Source organism: Neolamprologus multifasciatus, chromosome 14 (genome assembly GCF_963576455.1).
Source record: "Neolamprologus multifasciatus chromosome 14, fNeoMul1.2, whole genome shotgun sequence".
In the NCBI taxonomy this organism is placed as follows: Eukaryota; Metazoa; Chordata; class Actinopteri; order Cichliformes; family Cichlidae; genus Neolamprologus; species Neolamprologus multifasciatus.
Window position 1 is genome coordinate 13,170,775 of NC_140452.1, and position 20,898 is coordinate 13,191,672.

Here is a 20,898-nt window from a genome sequence, read left to right on the forward strand (position 1 = left end):
CCCACACTTGAAAACTCAGTCACTCAATCCAAATGCATTCATTTCAGTATTTAACACCCATGAGTTATTTCCCCTATCCCATCAGGTCACACAGCAATGGGAAAAGTAGTTTTTCCCCTCTAGTGAGCTTCGGCTAATGAGTTCAGCTTAGCAGTAGGTGTGCAAGTTGGCTTCTTGGAACTCCCTGTATTGCTACCAGTAGGTGCTTCATGGAGTCACTGGATAGGATAAGATACAAACACTTTACCTTCATGCCCCTTAACCCTTAAAAACTAGACAAATAGGAGGAAAATATCTATAGTTTGTGAATTTTTAAATTGAGTGTTGTACCTGGGGTAGCACAGTAGTGCTGTGGTTTGTACTGGTGCCTCACAGTGAGAAGGTCCTGGTTTTGATGTATTTTCATGGTCTCCCTGTACTTATGCGAGTTCACTGTTTGTACCTCAGCTTCCTCCCACGGTCCAAAGACACAATTGTTAAGTAAACTGACCATATGTGCGAATGTGAAAATGTTTCTTCTTGTTGTGCTTAATTTATGATATAGTATTTCTGTCTCTTATCTTACGCTAATGTGCAGTTATTCAAAAAATCCCAAAGCTTGTTATGGATGACACTATGTATGGGTCAGATCCTAACTGGTTTGTAGAAAAATACAGCATGAGAAGCCCTGATGGTGGGCCGCAGTGGCCCTTTTTCATTGTTTTTAATTCTTGGTTTCACTTCAGCTCTTTGATTGTTAGAACTTTAGTCTTCTCCTAGCTGGGAAGGACCAACAACAGCACAAGCAAGAGTAGCCCACGGACCGGTTTTTGTGACTCTTCCCCTTGGTGACAGTAAACCTCTACAATGTTGAGCATGTAAACATGTTGGAGCCCTTAGTGTGTCCAGGTTATACGATGGAACGGAGGAAGGAGTTTGTTACTTTGTGACTTTAAAAACTGGATCTCCAGAAAGGCACTGATTGCCTTTGGTCATGCTCCTAAAGTGATGTACCACCTTTATGCTTGAACAGTGCGTACTATTCCACTGAAAACTGCTGTATGATTTCTGGGTCGAAATACGAGACCTAACTCTGAAAGATTCAAGATTCAAAGCTCTTATTTTACCAATGATGACAATACACATGAAGGATGGGCAGTTTTGTCATAGAAATGGATGTTTGCTGCACAAATTGAGGTCAACATGGCCAGAACAGGGAGTAATTAAAAACTAGCAGGAGCACTATCTTATGTTACCAACTGTAATGCAGGATAACAAAGTTTGAAGACTAGTAATGATCTTTTTCTTTTTTTTTCTTTTACCGTGGTTATTTAAATTACTTTAACGGCTTTCTTATGAAAATCACTTCTAAATGTCCTGCAACTCCTAAAATATGGTCCATTGGAGAAATCTCTGAAGAATTAGAACGGGCCTTACAGACAGCCACTGATTCCTGAAAGATGGCAAGTACAAAGTGATACTAATTACAGGTTGCTAAACACACAAACAGTCTCGCAGGCAGCAGAATATTCTTCCTAAGATGCCAAGCAAGAGCAGATAGCTGCCAGGCTGCATAAAGAATGCCAGACAAATGGCAGATATCTAACACAAAGCAAAGCAATACAGGGACAGTCTGTCAGACCTCTAGATGAGAATTTACCCAGCAAGGCAGCCAGTACTATCAGACTCATGGAATGGCTGCTTACAATGTTCTGCTACACAGTATAAAGCTGTAATTTCTGCACAAGTCCAACACAGCACCTGTGTGCATCAAGGCATGTGTGATTTGGCTTACTGAAATCACTGTTTTACTGGAGAGCGGTTAAACTGAAAATAAAAAACTGTTAGAGAACATTTCAAGCACACCCTGTAGTAGCCTCAAAAGTAAAAAAAAAAAAAAAAAAAAAAGGTGTCCAAGTAAGTCATAGTCTCCAAAAATTGTGTTTAGTTAATGCATGCAAATCTGAATTTGGAAGAAATGTAATTGATAAATAAATCAAGTTTAAACCCAGAATGTGGTTTCATTGATGTTGACACTCCTGTCAGTGTCTCTGTCCCCTGTTAGACTATAGAAGGTTTTAAAATGCGTTAAACGAGCCACCTCATTTGTCCTTTTTGGTCTAACAAATGCACCCCATCCATCGGGTTGTCTGGTGACACAGTTTGGGCATCACACTTCTCGTGGAATGAACTGTCAGCTTCTAAAATTTATTTGGCCTTATCTGCAGCTTACCTGTGATGTTGGTAAAACAGGGGCTTAAATCTCTCTCCATGCCATCGTGACAAGTTGACATGTCACCTAATGCAAAATCTAGAAACACGGCAACTTATGGCTTCCTTTGGCAGGAAACTGAGTGTAAATACACACTGTAATACCGGGCACAGCTATAGCCAGCATGAGGGCCAAATAAGCTCTGATGAGGAGCAACTAAACATGAAGGTGTTTTTTCATTTTGTTATTTTATTTTATTTTATTTTATTCTGGCAGTGTGCACTTGCAGGTAAAACAGAAACACCCATGACAGATTACTTTGTCTTACCCTACAAGGAGCAATATTAGGCTTTTACTCTATTAGTGCTCCCTAACCAGGTTTCACTGTCATCACAGAGCTTTACTATGAGGACAGTGTAATATGCAATTTGCTTTTGTATTAACACCACAGACCAAGTGATAACTTCATTGAACTGCATAGATAAGTGGTGCATTGCATTGGTACAGAGATCTAACTTTCTCACCGTAATTGGACTTGATGATAAATGCCATTGTGGGTCCTAATGTGGCAGTATGGTTTCATCTTGGGCCTCTGGCTCTCACTGGCTATTATCTCCATCCCGTGAGGATACATTGTGTCTGAGCCTTTGTTGGCTCTGCGCAGTGGAGTGGAGGACCTAATCTATTTATCACAGGGTCTGCGTGACCACCCAGCCAGCCTGCTATATCGGATCATACCAGGCTCTCTTGTGCTCTTTCTCTAGGGATGGAGGAAGTACCGATGTAACATGCAGCTTCACACCTGTCAAACAGTGCTGGTGTTGGTCATCCCTGAGGAATGGAGCACAGAAGGGAATGCATTTAAATGTATTTTGTGTCATGGCTTTCTTGGCCAAAAGAAACTGGGATTTTGTGTGTTTTTTTTTTTTTTTTGCCACAGAGGTGTAATCCTCAGGCTTTAGTGTGAGATAAATCTATAATACATTTTAAAGATAAAGCATTATTGAGGACACGAGCTGTCTAGTGTTTGTGTGAAATTTTTCAGTTTAAGATGTTATTGAAGTGTTGTTGAAGCATGAATCTGGGTCTTCTCGCTGCTTCACCAATTTTTTGACATGATGAAATTGCAAAAAATAAAAAGAATTGAAGGGCCCTCAGTGTGGTATTGAGACAGGGGGAAAAACTCTGTGTCTGACCTTTGTAATTCAGGATACTGCAGTGTTGGGGAGTAACGGAATACATGTACCGCCGTTACGTATTTAAAATACAAAATATGAGTAACTGTAATACGTTACAGTTACCGTTTAAAAAGGTGGTACTTAGAATACAGTTACTTTGTTGAAATAAATGGATTGCACGGCGGTACTTCCCTGTTTCATATTGTGGCGGGTCAGGCCTGTTTGGGTTTTGTTTGACAGCTATGTTCTGTTGTTCCAGGTGGCAGCGTTACGGTTGCCACGGTTACAGGGTGACACTCTCTCTCTGCGTGTTTCCTGGGTGAGAGAGCGCCTTTTTGTTGTTGTTGTGCTAAGCTAATAGGCAGAAGGTTACCGGTATAGCTCTAAAGAATGTAGCCTCATAGGCAGTGTAGTCCATGCTGCAGGGAGAATGGACTGCCATACACGTTATGTGTCTGTGAGCGAGGGAGGAAGAAAAAGGAAAAGTACAAGCTGTCATCGAGCAAAAACGGGAGCTGGAAGCATGTAAATATAATAATAACCACTGCAGCCAAGAAGAGTGCCTGACGAGCCCAGTTGTAAGTAAGCTATTAAGACTCGACAGTACACCGTGTTCGTGTTTTCCTCCAAAAACAATAAGTTCTGTTGGAGCAGCCTTTCAACGCCTCTCTCTGTCTCTCGCTAGCAAAGTTGACCCAGACAACAAAGTAAAGCTAGTTTTCGGCTACGAGCCCGACACAGAACCCACCGTATTAGCCAGAGGTCCCTTTACTACGGTTCGGAGCCGCGGACCTTCAGTAACAGTAATAAATCACAGCAATAGTACATTCACGTAGTTGTAAACAGGATGATAATATATTAAGTAATCAAAAGTATTCAGAATACGTTACTCTCATTGAGTAACGTAACGGAATACGTTACAGAATACATTTTGGGGCGTGTATTCTGTAATGGAATACATTTTAAAAGTAACCTTCCCAACACTGGGATACTGTCATTCAATAATACATTAACATTTTAATTGATGAAGGAAATCAGCCTTACTAGGAGCTTATGTGGTTCACTCTATTTAACTAGACAGTGAAATCCCCCTATAACACAGCAAAAATACTTTTGATGAGGTGAAACATTTGTCAGACAGGAGCGTCTTTCATGGTGGGCCTATACAAGCTGCCAGCCGACTTGTGGATGCACCATGAATACATATAGTTGAATTATTTCTTTTAACAAACCCTTTACATGCTGTATAATCTGAAGTGTAGCTCAGGAAGTAGAATCATATTTTACGTACTACAAAGACACTCCGTGGATACAAATTTATCACAAAAACAGAAACCTTCATTAGATTTATATTTATAAACACATAGTAGTCACAAACTATTACAAACCATTGTTGGAGTATGGAGAAGATCTGGGCCTGGCCTAAGCAGAGGCAGCATTTAATCAGTGTAATGAATGTCATCCGTGTCTCATCCCTGGTGCTTTGCTGCTGCCTCCCAGTTTGGCATCCATGTATGCAGTGTTTCATTTGGTCCTCATTACACACACTGCATATAGACAACCAAATATTGAGTTTTTACTGATGTTTCCATGGCAACACACCTCTCAATGGAAAGAGTTGAGGTGTGTAGTGTACTTTGCCTTGAGAGGCTGTTAGAAATCGGATGACTCGCCCAGTCAGGAACGGGGAGACTGGGGCCATTTATGGAATCCACCTCCTCTGTCCTCCACCGACACAGTCCAGTCAACAGACACAGTGAGCATTTGCATGCTTTGTAGCACACCGTGGGCTACACTACAACCACAGTTTACGCTTTCAAATTCAAATAGTTTATTGGTTTCTTCTTTTTTTTTTTTTTGTACAGTCTTTGACCTCTTGGTTGTAGGACATTGCAAAACAATGAACATGAGGCCAAAGCGAGTAGAAGTGTATGATTTATCTCATCCTCAAGAGAGGAAACTCCATTCCTTGCGCAGTGTTTGTTTACCCAAGTGTAGCGTGAAATCCTATCACTTCAAATACACAGAGAGGGGCTTGGTAATATAAAACGCTTGCCCAGTGATCAAGTGCAAGCATGTGATGGAAATCAGAAAACTTAACCGTACACTGTAAGCCACTGATTTGTAGTTTGACAACTGGTTATTTGAATTGGTTTTCTCCTCAATTTAGTCACTGTACGTAATGAAAACACCGTTCACTCTCATTTGCGCTCCATCTCCGACATAATATAAGTTTGGTTATCAATATGTGAATGTCCTGTAGGGGTGAAAATTAATCTCTGGTGCCTAAAGTGCACAGTGAGATGTGTGAATAATTCACAGCTTTTGCTTTGCCTGACCTTGAATGTGTGTGCGCGTGTGTGTTTTTCTAGCTGGGAAGTGTTGCGGTTCCTGCTGTCAAACCTGCGCTGGTGGATGGAGGAGTACCGCTTTGACGGCTTCAGATTTGATGGTGTTACTTCCATGCTGTACCATCACCATGGCATCGGTAAGACTGGTTTGTGTGCACCTTATATTTCAGAGCTGTGTGGTGTGAGTAAAGCCTGTCTTCCTGCTCTTGTTTGTAACTCGCAGTGGAGTGTACACCACACACTCCCGAGTGTTAACGATTAATTTGAGTTTTGTTGAGAGGTCTAACTTATCCTATCCATCATGAGGGAACTTTTTTTTTTTTTTTTATCTTTATCAAAGTGTTAATGTAAAGGCTTAATATAAAGGTGAAAAGTTAATATAAAGGTCAAAAACTTTTTTTTTTAAAACCAAATTGTATTTAGAGAAATTTGGTCTGGTAAAACAAAAAGACTGTTGTCTGAATTAAGATTTAAAATAAAGAAAATTAAAATCTACTTGTTGTAAAACGTAACCTGACAAAATGCAGGTAAGCAATATGCCGTCAAAAGTTGGGATAGGACCGTTAGAAATGTTGTCATGGAGGTAAACAATACATTTTTCTTAGCAAATGTTAGACAACATTGGGGAACGATTTTCAGAAGTTGTCTGCTTAGTGGATTTTAATGTGCTGAGTGCAAATAGGCCAATTAAAACATCCGATTAGCTTCAATTTATAAAATGTGTAGTTTTTTAAAAGGAATTGTAGGCTAACTATTGTATAAAATTAAAGTTAGTTTAAATATACATTGTAAGCTCAGGTCTTATGTCTTCTCATCTGTATGTGGTTGCTTCATGTGATAACATGTAACATTTCTTTATGTAACAATATATAGCAGGGTTATAAGATAAGAAAATCTTTATTCTATATTTGGGAATTTCCTTTGTTTTAACATTTGATGCAACAGTTATAATGGTAGTATTAGCAACTAAGTAGCAATGACAGTAACAAAGGTTAAAAAAAAAAAAAGGTCTAGATGAGATGTTGTTTCATGGAAAAACCTCAATTCCATCACTTATCCACAATTTTATGACATGTAGATATATAACGATGGAGGACGTTCAAGGGCTATGTGCCTTTCTCTGGTGTCATTTCTTAGTAAAAGTGCTTACAACAATTTATTTTCAAAGATTTCTAATTGTTACTTGTTGGGATATTTTAATATATTTTTAAAAAATATGTAACATTACTTGGCAACATACAGTTTTCTTGCTGCTAGAAATGTCAAATCCAAGATCAGAGTAGAGGGCAAAAGGTCAAATGGAGAGATGATAATATCTGAACTTTGACAACTGTGTTTCATACTTGATACAAATCCAGTTCAAACAAGCCTAATTATAGCAAAATTAGATTAATATTTTGAGCAGAGTCTGAAAATTAGCGCTTACCTTCATTTTTGCCAAAATTCAGGGGTCAGAATGTATTTTTGGTGTTAGAACCACCCTGTTAGCATGCTCATGAAAACCAGAACCAACAAATAATTTTAAGTATCATTTTCAGTTTCTGCAACTCAAAATTAGTACAGTTTGACTACTTTTAATTTGGAAGAATTTTGACTGTACACTGTCTTGGATGCACTTGAATAATATTTAGTGATTAATACTGTCCACCTTTTAAAAATAAAACTTTAGTTCTCATTATGCCAACAAAACACATTTTTAAACATGCCAAAAAGTGAGATCAAGAATATTCATCTGTATTTAATCTTAATAATAATTGCTCCAGAGTTTAAATCTCTGCGCGTACCCTACAAGTTCTGGTAAGTGCTGCTCTTTAGTCTCTAGATGCATTTTTATTAGTTTCTTATCCAAAGGAGCCTCCGGCCTTCATTAAGATTACATTTATTTCACAATTTTAGGACATTTTAGAAATATGTCAAGAAGAAAAAGCAAAGCGGTAGCATCAGTTAAAAAAAAAAAATCTGTAGTTTGGGTGAAAACATGATGAGTGTTCACTGTGTGGGTGTTTACAGGCACAGGTTTCACAGGGGACTACAGTGAATACTTTGGCCTACAGGTAGATGAAGATTCTTTGGTTTACCTGATGCTTGCCAATCACGTTCTTCATACCCTTTATCCTGACTGCATCACTGTTGCAGAGGTAAAAACTGCCACACACACATCTTTGCATCCACTAACTTTGCAATGACACTGCCCAGAGCTGTTATTAATTAAAAGAACTTATTAGTTAGACATAGCTTACTTACGTATTCATTGCTGTAATTAAAAGGTAATGCAAAAGGAAATGGGGTGTCGCTCTTTCCTTTTTTTTGCCTGTGGTGTAGGAATTTCACCCCCCCTTAACATGTGAGATTTCAACAAATCTTTGTTGAAATCTGTGCCCGCAAAGCAGAAATGTGATATTAAATAATAAGACTTTCCTATAGGATGTGTCAGGGATGCCAGCTCTCTGCAGAAAAGTGGAGGAGGGAGGACTTGGTTTTGATTACCGACTGGCAATGGCTGTCCCTGACAAGTGGATTCAGGTAAGGTGATTCTAAATTGATTGAATGTATTTTTATTTATATAGCACCAAATTACAACAACAGTCACCTTGGGGTGGTTTAAAGTGTAAGGAAGGACCCTACAATAGTCCTGACAATCAGATGACCCCCTAAGAGCAAGCACATGTGGTTCCTTTAAACCTATCTTTTTGTGTCCCCCTTCTGTATATTTCCTCCCTGGCCACTTTAACAGGCAACGGGCTGATATAAAGTTAGAAAACCTACAAATCATAGAGAGAAGGCAAAGCTGGACATATTGGGAAACCTTTGCGGCTTTGATATGGTGCCAGTTTAGCTCAGTGGATGAGCAGGCGACTACATGCCGTATGGCCGGAGAGCAGTTGGCCCTTTCCTGCATGTCTTGCTCTCTCTCTCCCCGCTTTCCTGTCTATCTTCACTGTCCCTATCCAATAAAGCCTTAAAAAATGGTTGATTTTGTGCACTGTTGCACTTTTACGTATTATAGACAAGGAGAGTTGATGCACCTAAAATGACAAAAAAAAATCCCCCCCAAAAAACATGTGATATAGAAAAAATGTGAACAGCATCCAGTGCAAATGTTTAAACTCAGCATTCAAGGCAGCATTTCAAATGTTGAAATGACAAACATTTATTTTTTTTAAAGCCTTCTACTGTGTATTCATTTTAAATTTAATAGCAGAAATAGCTGTGTAACTCAGAAAATTGCCTGTAAAGGTTGTGTGCTCAAAAGTACACACATACATATACACACCTGTTGGAGCTTCTCACAACTAATTAGGTTAATTAGGAACAGGTCATTAACATGATTGGGTGTAAGAAGAACATCCCACAGAGCCAGGGTTTCTCAGTTTAAAAAAAAAAAGTGTGAAGAAGGGTTTACTATTCAGTGAAAAACTGTGTAGGCAAAATAGTTTAATTTAAGAACAAAAAAGAAAGAATTTCTGGATTTCGTCATTCATGGTACACAATATCAATAAAAGATTAAGAGAGTAAACATGAATCTCTGTACTCGAGGGATAAGGCTGACAACCAATAATGAATGACTGTGATCTTCAAGGCCTCAGGCAGCACTGCATTAAAACATGATCCTGTTGTGGAAATTACTGTGTGGGCTTAAGAACACTTCTGAAAACAGTTGTCAGCAAACACAGTTTGTCCCTGCATCCACGTATATAATGATTAAAATTATACCAAAAGAAAAAAAAAACCCACATAAACAAGACTCACAAAGAATGCCTTCTCTGGTTACAGTCCTAATGTATGATTGACTGAGACACAGTGGAACGCCACACTAGCTCTGATGACTTAAAATTTTAAATTATTTTTGGATATCATGGACACCAGAGCCTCAGGGGAAGGGGAAAGAAAAGGACCATGGCTTGTTGAGAGCAGATAGTTGGAAAACAAGCATTGGTGATGGTATAGCAATTAAGTGAACAAGGCACGGTTACTTTGCACATCTCTCATAAGGCACCATCAGTGTTGACCGATATACAGTCGAACCTCGCCTACTCGCAGTCAAGTATTTGCTGATTTTTTTTTTTCGATTTTTCTTTCACACAGCATATCTGAAATATTCCCTAATTATTTTCATTAGTATGATAGTTTAAAATATATATTTAGTGTTTGAACTATTAAAATAGGTCGTTTTTTGTGCTCTTTTTAAGGAAAAAGCCTTATTTGTTTCAAAGTATTACAATTATTATTATTATTACAATAGAAATTATATTATATAAAAAATGTATATGTTGTCTTTTTTTCGCTTCCCATTAAATACAATTTTAAATGGTTTGCATATAATTTCCTTATAGCTTATTTACATTTTACATAGCATCCTAACTTTTCTGGAGAAATGATTGTAGTAGCTGATTTCTAAAATATAAGAACCACTGTAACTGGCTAAATCCTCTCAGTGTTTACAGTAAAGCCTAAAGCCTGTGCATTATAAATACCTTCATGATAAAGGTGGCTTTGATGTTCATAAGAGTTTGTTTTGGTAACTCTCTCAAGATGGGCAACAGTCACTAAATCAACCCAGGACTGTAAGGCCTAAGGAGGATTAACTTGAGAATAAAATGGTATTCTGGTATTCTTATTGTTATATATAAATATAAAAAACAGATAACATTGAACCTAATTCTGAAATCTTTTTTTATACATAGGTTTTAAGGGTATTCAAACTGAAAAAGTTTTTTTTTTGTTGCTTTTTCTAAAGCAGTGCAACCCTTTTTATTTTTTCCCCCTTCTTAATCCTACCCACTGTGCAAGTGGGAAGGTCAGTATTTATCCATCCAAACACTGAGCTATGAATAAATGATGGAAGCGACACAATTGTTATTGAAAAAGAAAAGCGTTTGACTTATTCATTCATAATGACCTTTTTCTTAGATCAGTAATTTTTTAAGAGTCCTTTGCATGGATGTGTGGATTTTTTTTTTTCCGTGAATGAGAAGAAAAATGAGATTTAATAATGTGAAGGTCATCTAGTCACTGATCTTGGCGGAAATTTCTTCTGTGATGTTTTTTTTCTTTTCTTTTCTTAAGTGAAGCTTTAAATAGGCTGGCAGTCACCTTTACATTTCACATTATTCATTATTCACTCTGAATGTCTGTCCTTGACGTAGCTTATGATATCAAAGCAAGGTTTATTTTTCTGGCTGTATTCAGTGCTGTTTTGATTTTTCCCAAACGATTATACAAGCTTAATAGTTAAAGAGCGCCACAAGAAAGGGTTCAGCTAGAAGGTTTATCACCCATCGCTGACTGTCAGGGTAGGTAGGCTGAATAAGAGCACACGCATTGTCATCTATAACCAAAGACAGCTGTGCTGTGAAGATGTGCAAAAAATGCATTTTTAATTCCAGCAGTGGCATTCACATGACACTATGTAGGAAGTGATTGTTTGTAGTGTCTAAATCTGGACATTTATATTTTCCTCAGATGGATCTCTGCCATTCAGGTTTCAATTGATTTTTATATTTTGCAGTGTAATTTAAGATTATCTATTTATTATTAAAGAAAATAAAAATAAAATGGGTCTTACAGAAATCTTTCTTTTCATAGTACATTTTCTTTAGTTATATATAGCAGCGGACCCCAACCCCCGGGCCACGTGGTTTTCAGGGTTTTTATCTGTTTTTAGTGTTTTGGCTTTTTTTCTTAAATCATTTTTTATCGTTAACTCGGTTTTCCTGAGTCTTTTCCCGTGTGTTGTGAATAAATCTTCTATTTTTTTGGTACCGGTACTGGTTTTATTTTTGTTTATTTTGTTAACCGCAAGACCTTAGAGGCTGGTCTGTGAAAATATTGTTGGACATAAACTGGTCCGTGGCACAAAAAAGGTTGGGGACGGCTGATATACCGTAGATATCTTTAGCTATATACTCATTGTAGAGTTTTAATATATTGGTCTACCATGAAAGCTTTGTGTTTAAAGATAAAATGTGAAATGGATGAGTTGGAGGTCGAAATGAGAAGCAGTTATTTTTTTCTTGATTATTAATTGCTTTGTTGTCGTGTCTTTTATTTCAATGCATTCCCACTACTAGACTAGAATTCATCAAAGATGTTAATTTCTGTTTACATTTTTATTCATCCACATTTTCTGTTTTATTTGTCATTATGACAAATATTGTACCAGATGATCATTGTTAGAGTTTGGTATCTCTGCTACACATATCTTCACTCACCACATATATGATACACACACAAAATTGAGACGCACATGCAGGTGGATGCTGGGGTGATGGCAGGGTTGAATCAGCAGGAAGTGATACAGGGCTGCAGCATCACTGAGATGTCAGAGGGAGAGAGAAGGAATTTGCAGCATAGGCAACCAAATTGGGTAAGTTTGTTTGGTACATGACATGAACAAAACCAGGCATGTTACATGTGTATGATACAGCAGAGCTTGAGCTGTCTGGGAGAACTAGCTTGCAGCCTTTGCTCTATTTTTGTTTATGCTGCATTGAGAAAAGCCTATACCCTTTACCTTTTTTTCCCCTTTTTTTTGTAAAACAGTCTTCATGTTGACTGAAGAGGTTTTACTTTTTTCGTTTTTGGTGAAGCTTGCCATCAGTTATCCAATACAGCATGACGCACAGCTCTTTGCTCAGGGAAGGAAGCTCAAACAAAAAGCATGCAGAGAAAAACCTGCTGGAGGAAAGGCATTCATTAGCTTCCTGTCTGGCAGATGACGCTACAAAAGGAGCTGCGTTGTACTGTATGTCTATAGTTATTGGTCAACAGGACTTATGTACTGTATATATTTAGTATGCTAATACTCCTGATTTTTTTTTTTACTTAACGAAAGCAGCTTCATGGGTGCTTCCAATAACTTTTCATTATGGGCAAAACTGATAACAGTATCACAGTGTTGGGTGTTAACGACGTGTTATCATACAACACTGCTTCAGACTGGATGGAAAATTCTGGGCACCAAATATTCTCATTTCTTCCACAACAACTGCTGAAGCACCCTTTAGTTTGGCACTCCAGCCCAAACTGCCACTGTGAAAGTGCTCGATGGCCCACACTGGAAAAACATTGTTTATATCTGTTCAGCCATCAGGTATGGAAGTCCATAACTATATAATATTGAAGCCAAGTAGCAGAAAGCACATACCCGCCCCACCATCCACCCAGAGACAAAATAAGGTTATTATGGATTTTATTAAATATTTTTCTTTTTTTAGTTTTTTAGCCGCAGTTGGTGACAGCACCAGCATCCCAATGAACATGGACAGGTTCAAGCAGCTATTTCTGCTTTGGAGCTCTGTGTGTGTGTGTGTATGTGTGTGTGTGTGTGTGTGTGTGTGTGTGTGTGTGTGTGTGTGTGTGTGTGTGTGTGTGTGTGTGTGTGTGTGTCATCTGGAGGACTTGGATAACTTTACAGTACTTGGAACCAGCACGCAACTTCTAATTTATTTTCCTGACCCCATTTGTGCTTGATGACAGAATGTGTTTTGATGAAATCAGCAATTATTACTTTAGAAAGTACAGTTGCAGTGAGTTTTCTCTGGGGATGTGTCTGTCTGTCGGGTTCAGCCAGTAGATGAACGTAGACTGTTTTTTAAAAGTAATGTTTTATTTTTTTACGGGTGCACTTGAGCATTTTCAGAGAAAGTAGAGGCTTTTTTCTCCATTTGCGGAAAATGTCTGTATGCAGAATGCCTAAAGAGGTTGTCTGATTTAAAATTCATGTAAAACTGTGCCTTTTTAAAATGTATCCGCTAGCCCACACTAGAAGTTTTATTTACTCATATTTTGGTGAGAAAAAGCAAAATATAAAGAGTCTGACCTCGGCACCGCATGCATCCTCTTGCTCTATGGTTTCTTGTGTTTCTCAGTGGGGGAAGTCAACGCATCGTTAATCAAGTCTGTCTCTCACAGCAGTGGGTTTTCCTCAGTAGTAGGGATGTGGAGGTAGAGGAGAGGGGAAGAGGGAGAGAGAGAGATCGTCCCAGACTTGACCTTCTTCTGTGATACTTGCAATAGGCGTGCGGCAGGCAGTGCTGTACCACCGAGGTTTCACAGGATTATCCTCAGGATGCCTCTGGAGAGGTTCTTGCTGCTTTTACTTTCCAAACAATATTGCTGGCAATGCAATATTTGTTTAGATTCTTCTCCTGGTTGCAATTTTCAATTAAATTTGTTCCCTCCCTCAGGAGACTTGAAGCTGGAGGAGAGCAAGTGAGCAACGAATTTTTTTTTTTTTTTTTTTTTTGTATTTCTGTGCAGGGAAGCATTCATATGAACATGCCTTGGTATAGTCAGTGGAGTGCACTCAGGGCTAGCCTTGCCTCTTCTCACAGTGTCAATTAGGGAGGGATTTGAATGGACTGAAGTGGAGCCTCCAGTGAGGTGTGTGTTGCAGAGAAGGAAGACGTGAAGCGCGGAGGGCAGGCATTCAGACAGACGGAGAGAGACAGACAGGCAGGAAGAAAGAGAGGGAAAGGGAGACAAAGACGCAGAGCAACAGAACCGTGAGCTTATTTATAGATTCACATGTGTGCACGGATGAATTTCTCTCAGTTCCTTGGCTGGGACCTCACGCTGTGTTTCGTCCTCAGCATGACTGATTGATATGACTCATTTACTTGGCTGCACAAGGCTGTTAGGACCAACAGACTGTGAAAAATTAAGATATCCTAATGAGAGGACCAGATAAGGCGCGCAGCACAAGTTTGGATGATTCGATCTGATTATCACCATAAAATGCTGTCACTCCTAATGGATAATGTTACAAAAGCCCTTTAATTTAACAAGCACCCTTCCCTCCAGCTACAGTGGATTGAGATGTAATTGAAACAATTAGAGGCGACAGAGGTAGAGGGCTCCATGGTTGCAGCTCGGATAAAAGAAGGTGACACGGAGAATTCTCCAGCAGCCCTCTGCTTCTCTCAGCTGTTCAACTCGAATGACCTCTGAGTCAATTGTTCCAATTCTTGTTTCTGTTCCTCCATTTATTTTAATTGAATGAAAATATAAGTCCGCACACCTCTGTCCTTATTAGTTTCAGGGGGAAAAATCTATTTCTAGTCCACATACTTTGCTCTGCCCATCACAGCAGAAACACTTTCAATTACAATGACTTAATAAAATTCAGGCTGCCAGAAAGCAAAGATGTTGCTCAGCCTGTTTATGTAAACATGTCAGCGATTTCTTTGCCAGCCTTAAAAGGGCACCCACTCTGTCTGACCCCCTCTGCCAGTGTCACACTCTGCTTGCCTGCTTTAATGACAGCACCATTTCAGGTTCGTCCTGCTTTATTTTATTAGCTAATTGCACTCTGAGGCCACCCTTGTGTGGTGTTAACTGGCAGTCCAGGATTTCTTTAGTGAGGGCTTTTGCAGGAAAACTGTGAGGTGAGCTAACAAGTGTTTTTCAGCCGATGAGACATTTCTGTGGGCAGAAAAGTTCCTTAATTTTAAAAACAGGGAACACATAAAGATGGGATGAAATTAGCTTGATCCACTGGATTGAGAACTGCACACCTTTGTTCCCTTTTCACCTCTGGGGGCGGCACTGTATGTGCAAAGAGAGGATGTGCCCATAGCAACGCAAACTCAAACACACTTTCAGCAAATGTGATTGCAGAGAGAGCAGAGGCAGGATGCTCAGGCCAGCCACAAAATGTAAAACAAGAGCTTTAGACTCACATTCCCCACCAAGTCCTTGCCAGCACTATGTGATGGTGGAAGAGAGCCTCTTGAATCAGTCACAGCATGTCTGTGACAGTGAGATGACCTCATCCTGCGCTGCAAGATTTTTTTTTTTTTTTAATTTTATTTTTGGCTCTGCCTAATTAATCTGGGCACTCTGGTTGGCTCCTGACAGCAGGCTTGTAAAGTAAGATTTGTGCACTGCTCATTATCATTGATGAAGTGGAGTGTCAGTGGTGCCAGGAAGCTCGGCTGGTCGGGGCTGATGTGGGTGAGCTGGTGGTAGAGAAGTCGTCAACCCATTCACTTCTGTCTCTGCTCCGACAGTCCCACTCCCAGATTAATTGCTCCCAGACCACTTTTGTGGTTGAATTGAATTGTAATGATTCATAAGGAAGTGTAAAATGTCTGATTGTACGTGGATGTGGAGGCAACTAGGATGATCTCTGGGGCATATCCTGTAGATTCGGTTCTCTAGCTGTGATACTCGAGCTGGAGGTGAACAAAAAGATGCCAATCTTTTAGAAGATTTTCATTTAGCTGATGTTTAATGTGTAATTTATAGTTGAATTTATCTGCGTGTTGTGTTATTAGACCAAACCGTCCTCCCTAACAAGACACTTTGAATTAAATTAATGGTTTGTATTTAATAAAAAAAATTTATACTCACCTCAACGTGTGATATGTTTTTCTTAGCTTGACTTCCACTTGTCCCTGAGATGACTGTTTGCCTTACAATCATTATTACCATTATGTTTTCCATTATAAAGCCTTTTTTTTTTATTTTGTGACATTATTTTACAAATAGAACTGGGATTAAAAAAAACCAAGAAAAACTTACTTACTTTGATTCTAAATGTTACCTTTTAAATATTATGACGGAAGTTTATTATTCAAGACCAAAGAGTACTGTAGTTTTCAGACTATAAGGCGCATTAACTGAAACATAACAGTCAGATAAGTCGAACTTTATTCAACTCATTCACAACAACTCTCAACATTGTTGTAACACATAAAATGGAGAACATTACACTGACTATTTCAGTTCATTACTCTTCCACAAATCCATCAAATTCTTCATCTTCAGTGTCTGAGTTTAACAGTTGGGCGATTTCGGCATCACGCATGCCCGGATCCCTCTTGTGATTATCCGAGTAAGTCTCGTTACTGTTACTTAGCTGTTCAACGATGATTCCGGCCTTCGTGAAAGCTCGGATGACACTTGAGACTGATACCTTAGCCCAGGCGTCCACGATCCATTGGCAGATAGTGGCTTAACTTGCCCGCTTCGTAAGCATGTCTCTTAACAAGTGCCTTTTTGGGGTCCTTTTACACACACCATAATATTATGTTGAAGCACAGTACGTATTACTCCGCGAGGCTCCTGACTACGGTAGCCATAATACTCTGACAATCCATCAAGCGGTGTGGGTTCATAGCTTACCAAAGTCGTACTAAAACATTTTTAATGCAAAAGGCGCACCGCATTATAAGGGAAATGAAAGGATTTTAAGTGCGCCTTATAGTCCGAAAAATACGGTAGTTTAAGAGCCAAAAGTACTAAACAGAAACTCTAAATGAGCTACTAATAACTAATTTGTTTTGTCATCTTTAATATACATTGATCAGTGGGAAGCTTAGGTGGTAAAATCTTAGACATTGTTTGTAACTGTATTTGCTCAGTTTTGCGGCTGACCTCAATCCAGAGAGTAGTGGACAAGGCTTAGCTCGAGGATCAAGGCAAGCCACGAGCAGTTAAAACATCTGAGAATTTGTAGTACATGTAGATAATAAGCACCTTACTGAGGTTTTCTGGTAGCACTGGCAATGACTAATATGGCCACACAAGGCTAAGGTGAGGAGAAGTGAATGTGAACAGATGGTGATATATAGAACGGGATAGCCTCTATTTAGGTGGACCAGCCAGTTCATCTCAGACATATTGATCGGCACAATTTACTCTCTTTACTCCGAGGATTATGGCTCTGTAGAGTAATATAAAGGTTTCCTGACATGTCAATCAGCTGTCACTGCCAATTCCACAGAGCAGACCTCAGCCTGTCACTGAAATGGGTTTTCCAACTCCCCCACCAGTCAGACAGGCTGTATGTCTATTGCCAAGGGTTCTTGGAGGGCACTTTTAGAAATGATAATGTTACTGTAGCGTTCTAGCATTTCTTATTTATTAAACCCACTCTCTGCCAACTGCAGTACATATAATTATTTCTGCTCTACTATTATTTGTTAATGGAATGGCAATTACAGCCAGTTAGTACGACTGTATAGCAACATTCTGTGGGAGGATAGGCTTTGGGAGCATGTTTTGGTGACCCCCATGTTTGCTTCTGACCTCTGTAAATGACTCCTTTGGCAGAAAGTGTGCATGTAGGCAGGCCAGCAGAGGGGCATTGATTCCATGTTTGGATTTATTGTTGAATCCCTCCGTTTGGATGAGAGGCTCTGACCTTGCCCATCTCAGGTGGAGAGAGCTGATGCCTTACTACCCATGGGCTGTAGTGAAGTTATTAAAAACTCCATTACCACCATTCAAAGATAGACATAACTCACAGTGCGGATATAGAGATGTCAAAACAGAGATTGATCTGAGAGAGAAGTGTAACCCAGAGAAAACTCAGGAAAGGAAGAAAGACTGAACTGAAACACTGAGCTTTAGGCATCAGTCAGGGCCAGAACAGCTCTCTCAGCTACACATCTATCACACCCTTTTTCAATAACCCGTCTCTGTCACCGTTTAGATCCTGAAGGAGTTAAAGGATGAGGACTGGAACATAGGCAATATCGTCCACACACTGACCAACAGGCGATATGGAGAGAAGTGCATAGCTTATGCCGAAAGTCACGATCAGGTAAACTTTTCTACAACGTCTTGTGTTGTGCCAGTGAAGTCTGCATTAGTTCAGCGTGAACTTGTGAATAATGAAACATGGACTGCCTTTGTAGGCTCTGGTTGGGGATAAGAGCCTGGCCTTCTGGCTGATGGACAAGGAGATGTACACCAACATGAGCTCCCTGATCCCCATGACAGCCATCATAGACCGTGGCATGCAGCTGCATAAGATGATCCGCCTCATCACTCATGGCCTGGGTGGAGAAGGCTACCTCAACTTCATGGGTGAGTCACCATGCTAATCCATAAAATCTAACATTTCATGGATTTTATATGCCAGATTTATATTTTAAGCAGGCTTTAAGGAATATCGCATTGAACTTGTTATCTTTAACAAGATTCTTTTTCGTGTCATGTAGTATAGTTCTGTTATTTTTATTGTACTTTTTTTATAACAATCATAGCAAATTCAAACCTTTAAAATCTTCAAATATTCCTTGCCGTTTATTCAAACATGACAGCTTAAAGATTTCTAATATGCTTTGCAGGTAATATGAGAGTGAGTTTGCATAAATAAATATAATATGTATGTCATATAAATTCTCATTTTTACATAACATAAAATAAAACAGACTACATGACATCTTGCTATTTGATTAGGCAATATTGTTAGATAATCATACCACATAACAACATGGTTCAGCTAACATTGAAATGCTGAACAGTCAAGAGGTGATGAAGGTCATGATTGTGAGGCAGCACCCCTCTGTTTGGCTCATTTTTTATTAAAACGGCGAGGAGAATCATTTCAGATCCCCCTCATGCACCGCATTCTTCCTGAATTTGAACTTCTTCCCTCAGGCAGACACAACAATCCCTTAGTGTTCACCGAACAGATATAAATACGCATTTATTCTCCTGTCCATCCAAGTGTTACGCAGGCAACAAGCAGTAAGAGGCTTTAGGATAAATATTTAATTGATAAGGTTATCCCTACCTAGTGCTGTTATTACTCTAGCTACAGTTATTTTCTGTATACCCTTGTAGCATACTGTGCTTTTTTTGTTTGAGCGTGAAATAGAAAATAAATAAATAAATTCTTTTTACCATTTCAATAATGAAAAATGCAAATTCATCAAGGCTAAAAATAACTCGATGAATTTTTCATTCGGGGAAAGTGCTCATTTATATGGTTTCTGATTTCTTTCATGGAGCTTAAGTAGCTTGCTGCCAATAAGTCAAGGCCGATGATAAGCATCAAAGGGCCATTTTGAAGTGGGGCTGACATCGCTTTGCTGACTTGATCATAAAATACAGGGCAAAAGCCGTCAAACAGGTCCCCTCCCCTTTGCTCAAATGGAGTCAGTTCTCAGTCATTGTTGAAATGCTCTTCATTTTCAACTCATCGTGTGAGCCAGGGGCATGACTTTGTCAAGGCCTGCTGGTAAAGATAATAAAGTGATAATTAATGATGATGGAAGTTGACCTTGGTTCAAAGGAAAGGATTTCCTTGAACGTGCCACTCACTAGCTTAATGTAAATACTGCTTATACTTGTGATCCAAAGCATTTTAGCTCCACCTGGTGACCAGGTGCTCAGGTCAAACAATAAAACAATTCCTGTGCTGACCATTTAAATTTGTTGTCAATCCCTGTTCACCAAGATGTCCAATTTTTACCTCGGGAAAAGACTGTCGAGTTCTGATAAGTGGATTGATGTGCTTGTTGAAAAGAAGCACAGTCAAAACAGCTGTTCTCAATGGACAATCATAACAGGGCAGTCCATAATGATTAGGATGTCAGAAAAGACAACTGAAGGACAGTTGATAGTAATTATATCTGATTCTCTGGCTAAAGTATAGCTCAGAGGCACTCGTTGCTGCACTCTTGGCGCTTGTCTCGCATGGATTTCGCTGCCACATTTACTTTCAACCACTCTGGCAGTTTCAGAATCACGGTGAGTTGATGAGACAAAACAATACTTGAAAAGTCGATTTGACAGTGATTTCATTAACTCAATCACTCTTTTGTGGCAAATACTACAAAATTTGCTCACTTGCCATCCCGGCCTAAACCCACCCACGGAGCAATTTTCCATTGATTAGAGGTCGGAACGGTGCATCGATGTGTGGACTCAAAGTGGGTTAAATTTTAGTTCAAAAGGGAAAGTTTAGCAGACATCTAAATCACACCAACTGTTTTGTGAACACAATTTCAACAGCTTTACATTGAAACACTGTTGCCTCACAGCAACAAGGTTGTGGGTTGAAATTAGATAAATAGTAAGAGATATAGATATATAGAGAGAGATGGCGTGGAGCACCCATTATTTTTGTTGTACATGTACAATAACAATAAATTATTCAAAGAATAATTTATATTCAAAGGATTTTACAACAGTTTAGGAGTTAGAGCTGCTTTTTATACACAGACCTCTCTTTTCAGAGGCTCAAAAGTAATTCAACAAACTTAGTGTTTTAAGTGTAAGGACTGGATTTAATCCTTGAATGAAAGTCTGCCCTAAGTCTAGAACCCATGGACGTCACCAAATGCTGTGTTTTCTCCTTTGAGTTCCTCTAATAAGCCTTAACTGCAGTCACCTTCAGTTCCTGCTCTTTTGTTTGTGTTTGCTGCATATTTGGCTG

At 39.1% G+C, this 20,898-nt stretch overlaps 1 protein-coding gene across 2 annotated transcripts in view; it reads left to right on the forward strand.

The window, feature by feature from the left end:
- Window positions 1-20,898, forward strand: part of gbe1b (glucan (1,4-alpha-), branching enzyme 1b) — a 114,804-nt gene that overhangs the window by 42,295 nt on the left and 51,611 nt on the right. For both annotated transcript variants that reach the window (XM_085131393.1, XM_085131392.1), the window contains 5 exons: window positions 5,742-5,857; window positions 7,731-7,858; window positions 8,145-8,243; window positions 18,163-18,273; window positions 18,368-18,539. In XM_085131393.1, coding sequence (XP_084987519.1) covers window positions 5,742-5,857; window positions 7,731-7,858; window positions 8,145-8,243; window positions 18,163-18,273; window positions 18,368-18,539 — 626 coding nt within the window. The remainder of the gene's footprint in view (window positions 1-5,741; window positions 5,858-7,730; window positions 7,859-8,144; window positions 8,244-18,162; window positions 18,274-18,367; window positions 18,540-20,898) is intronic.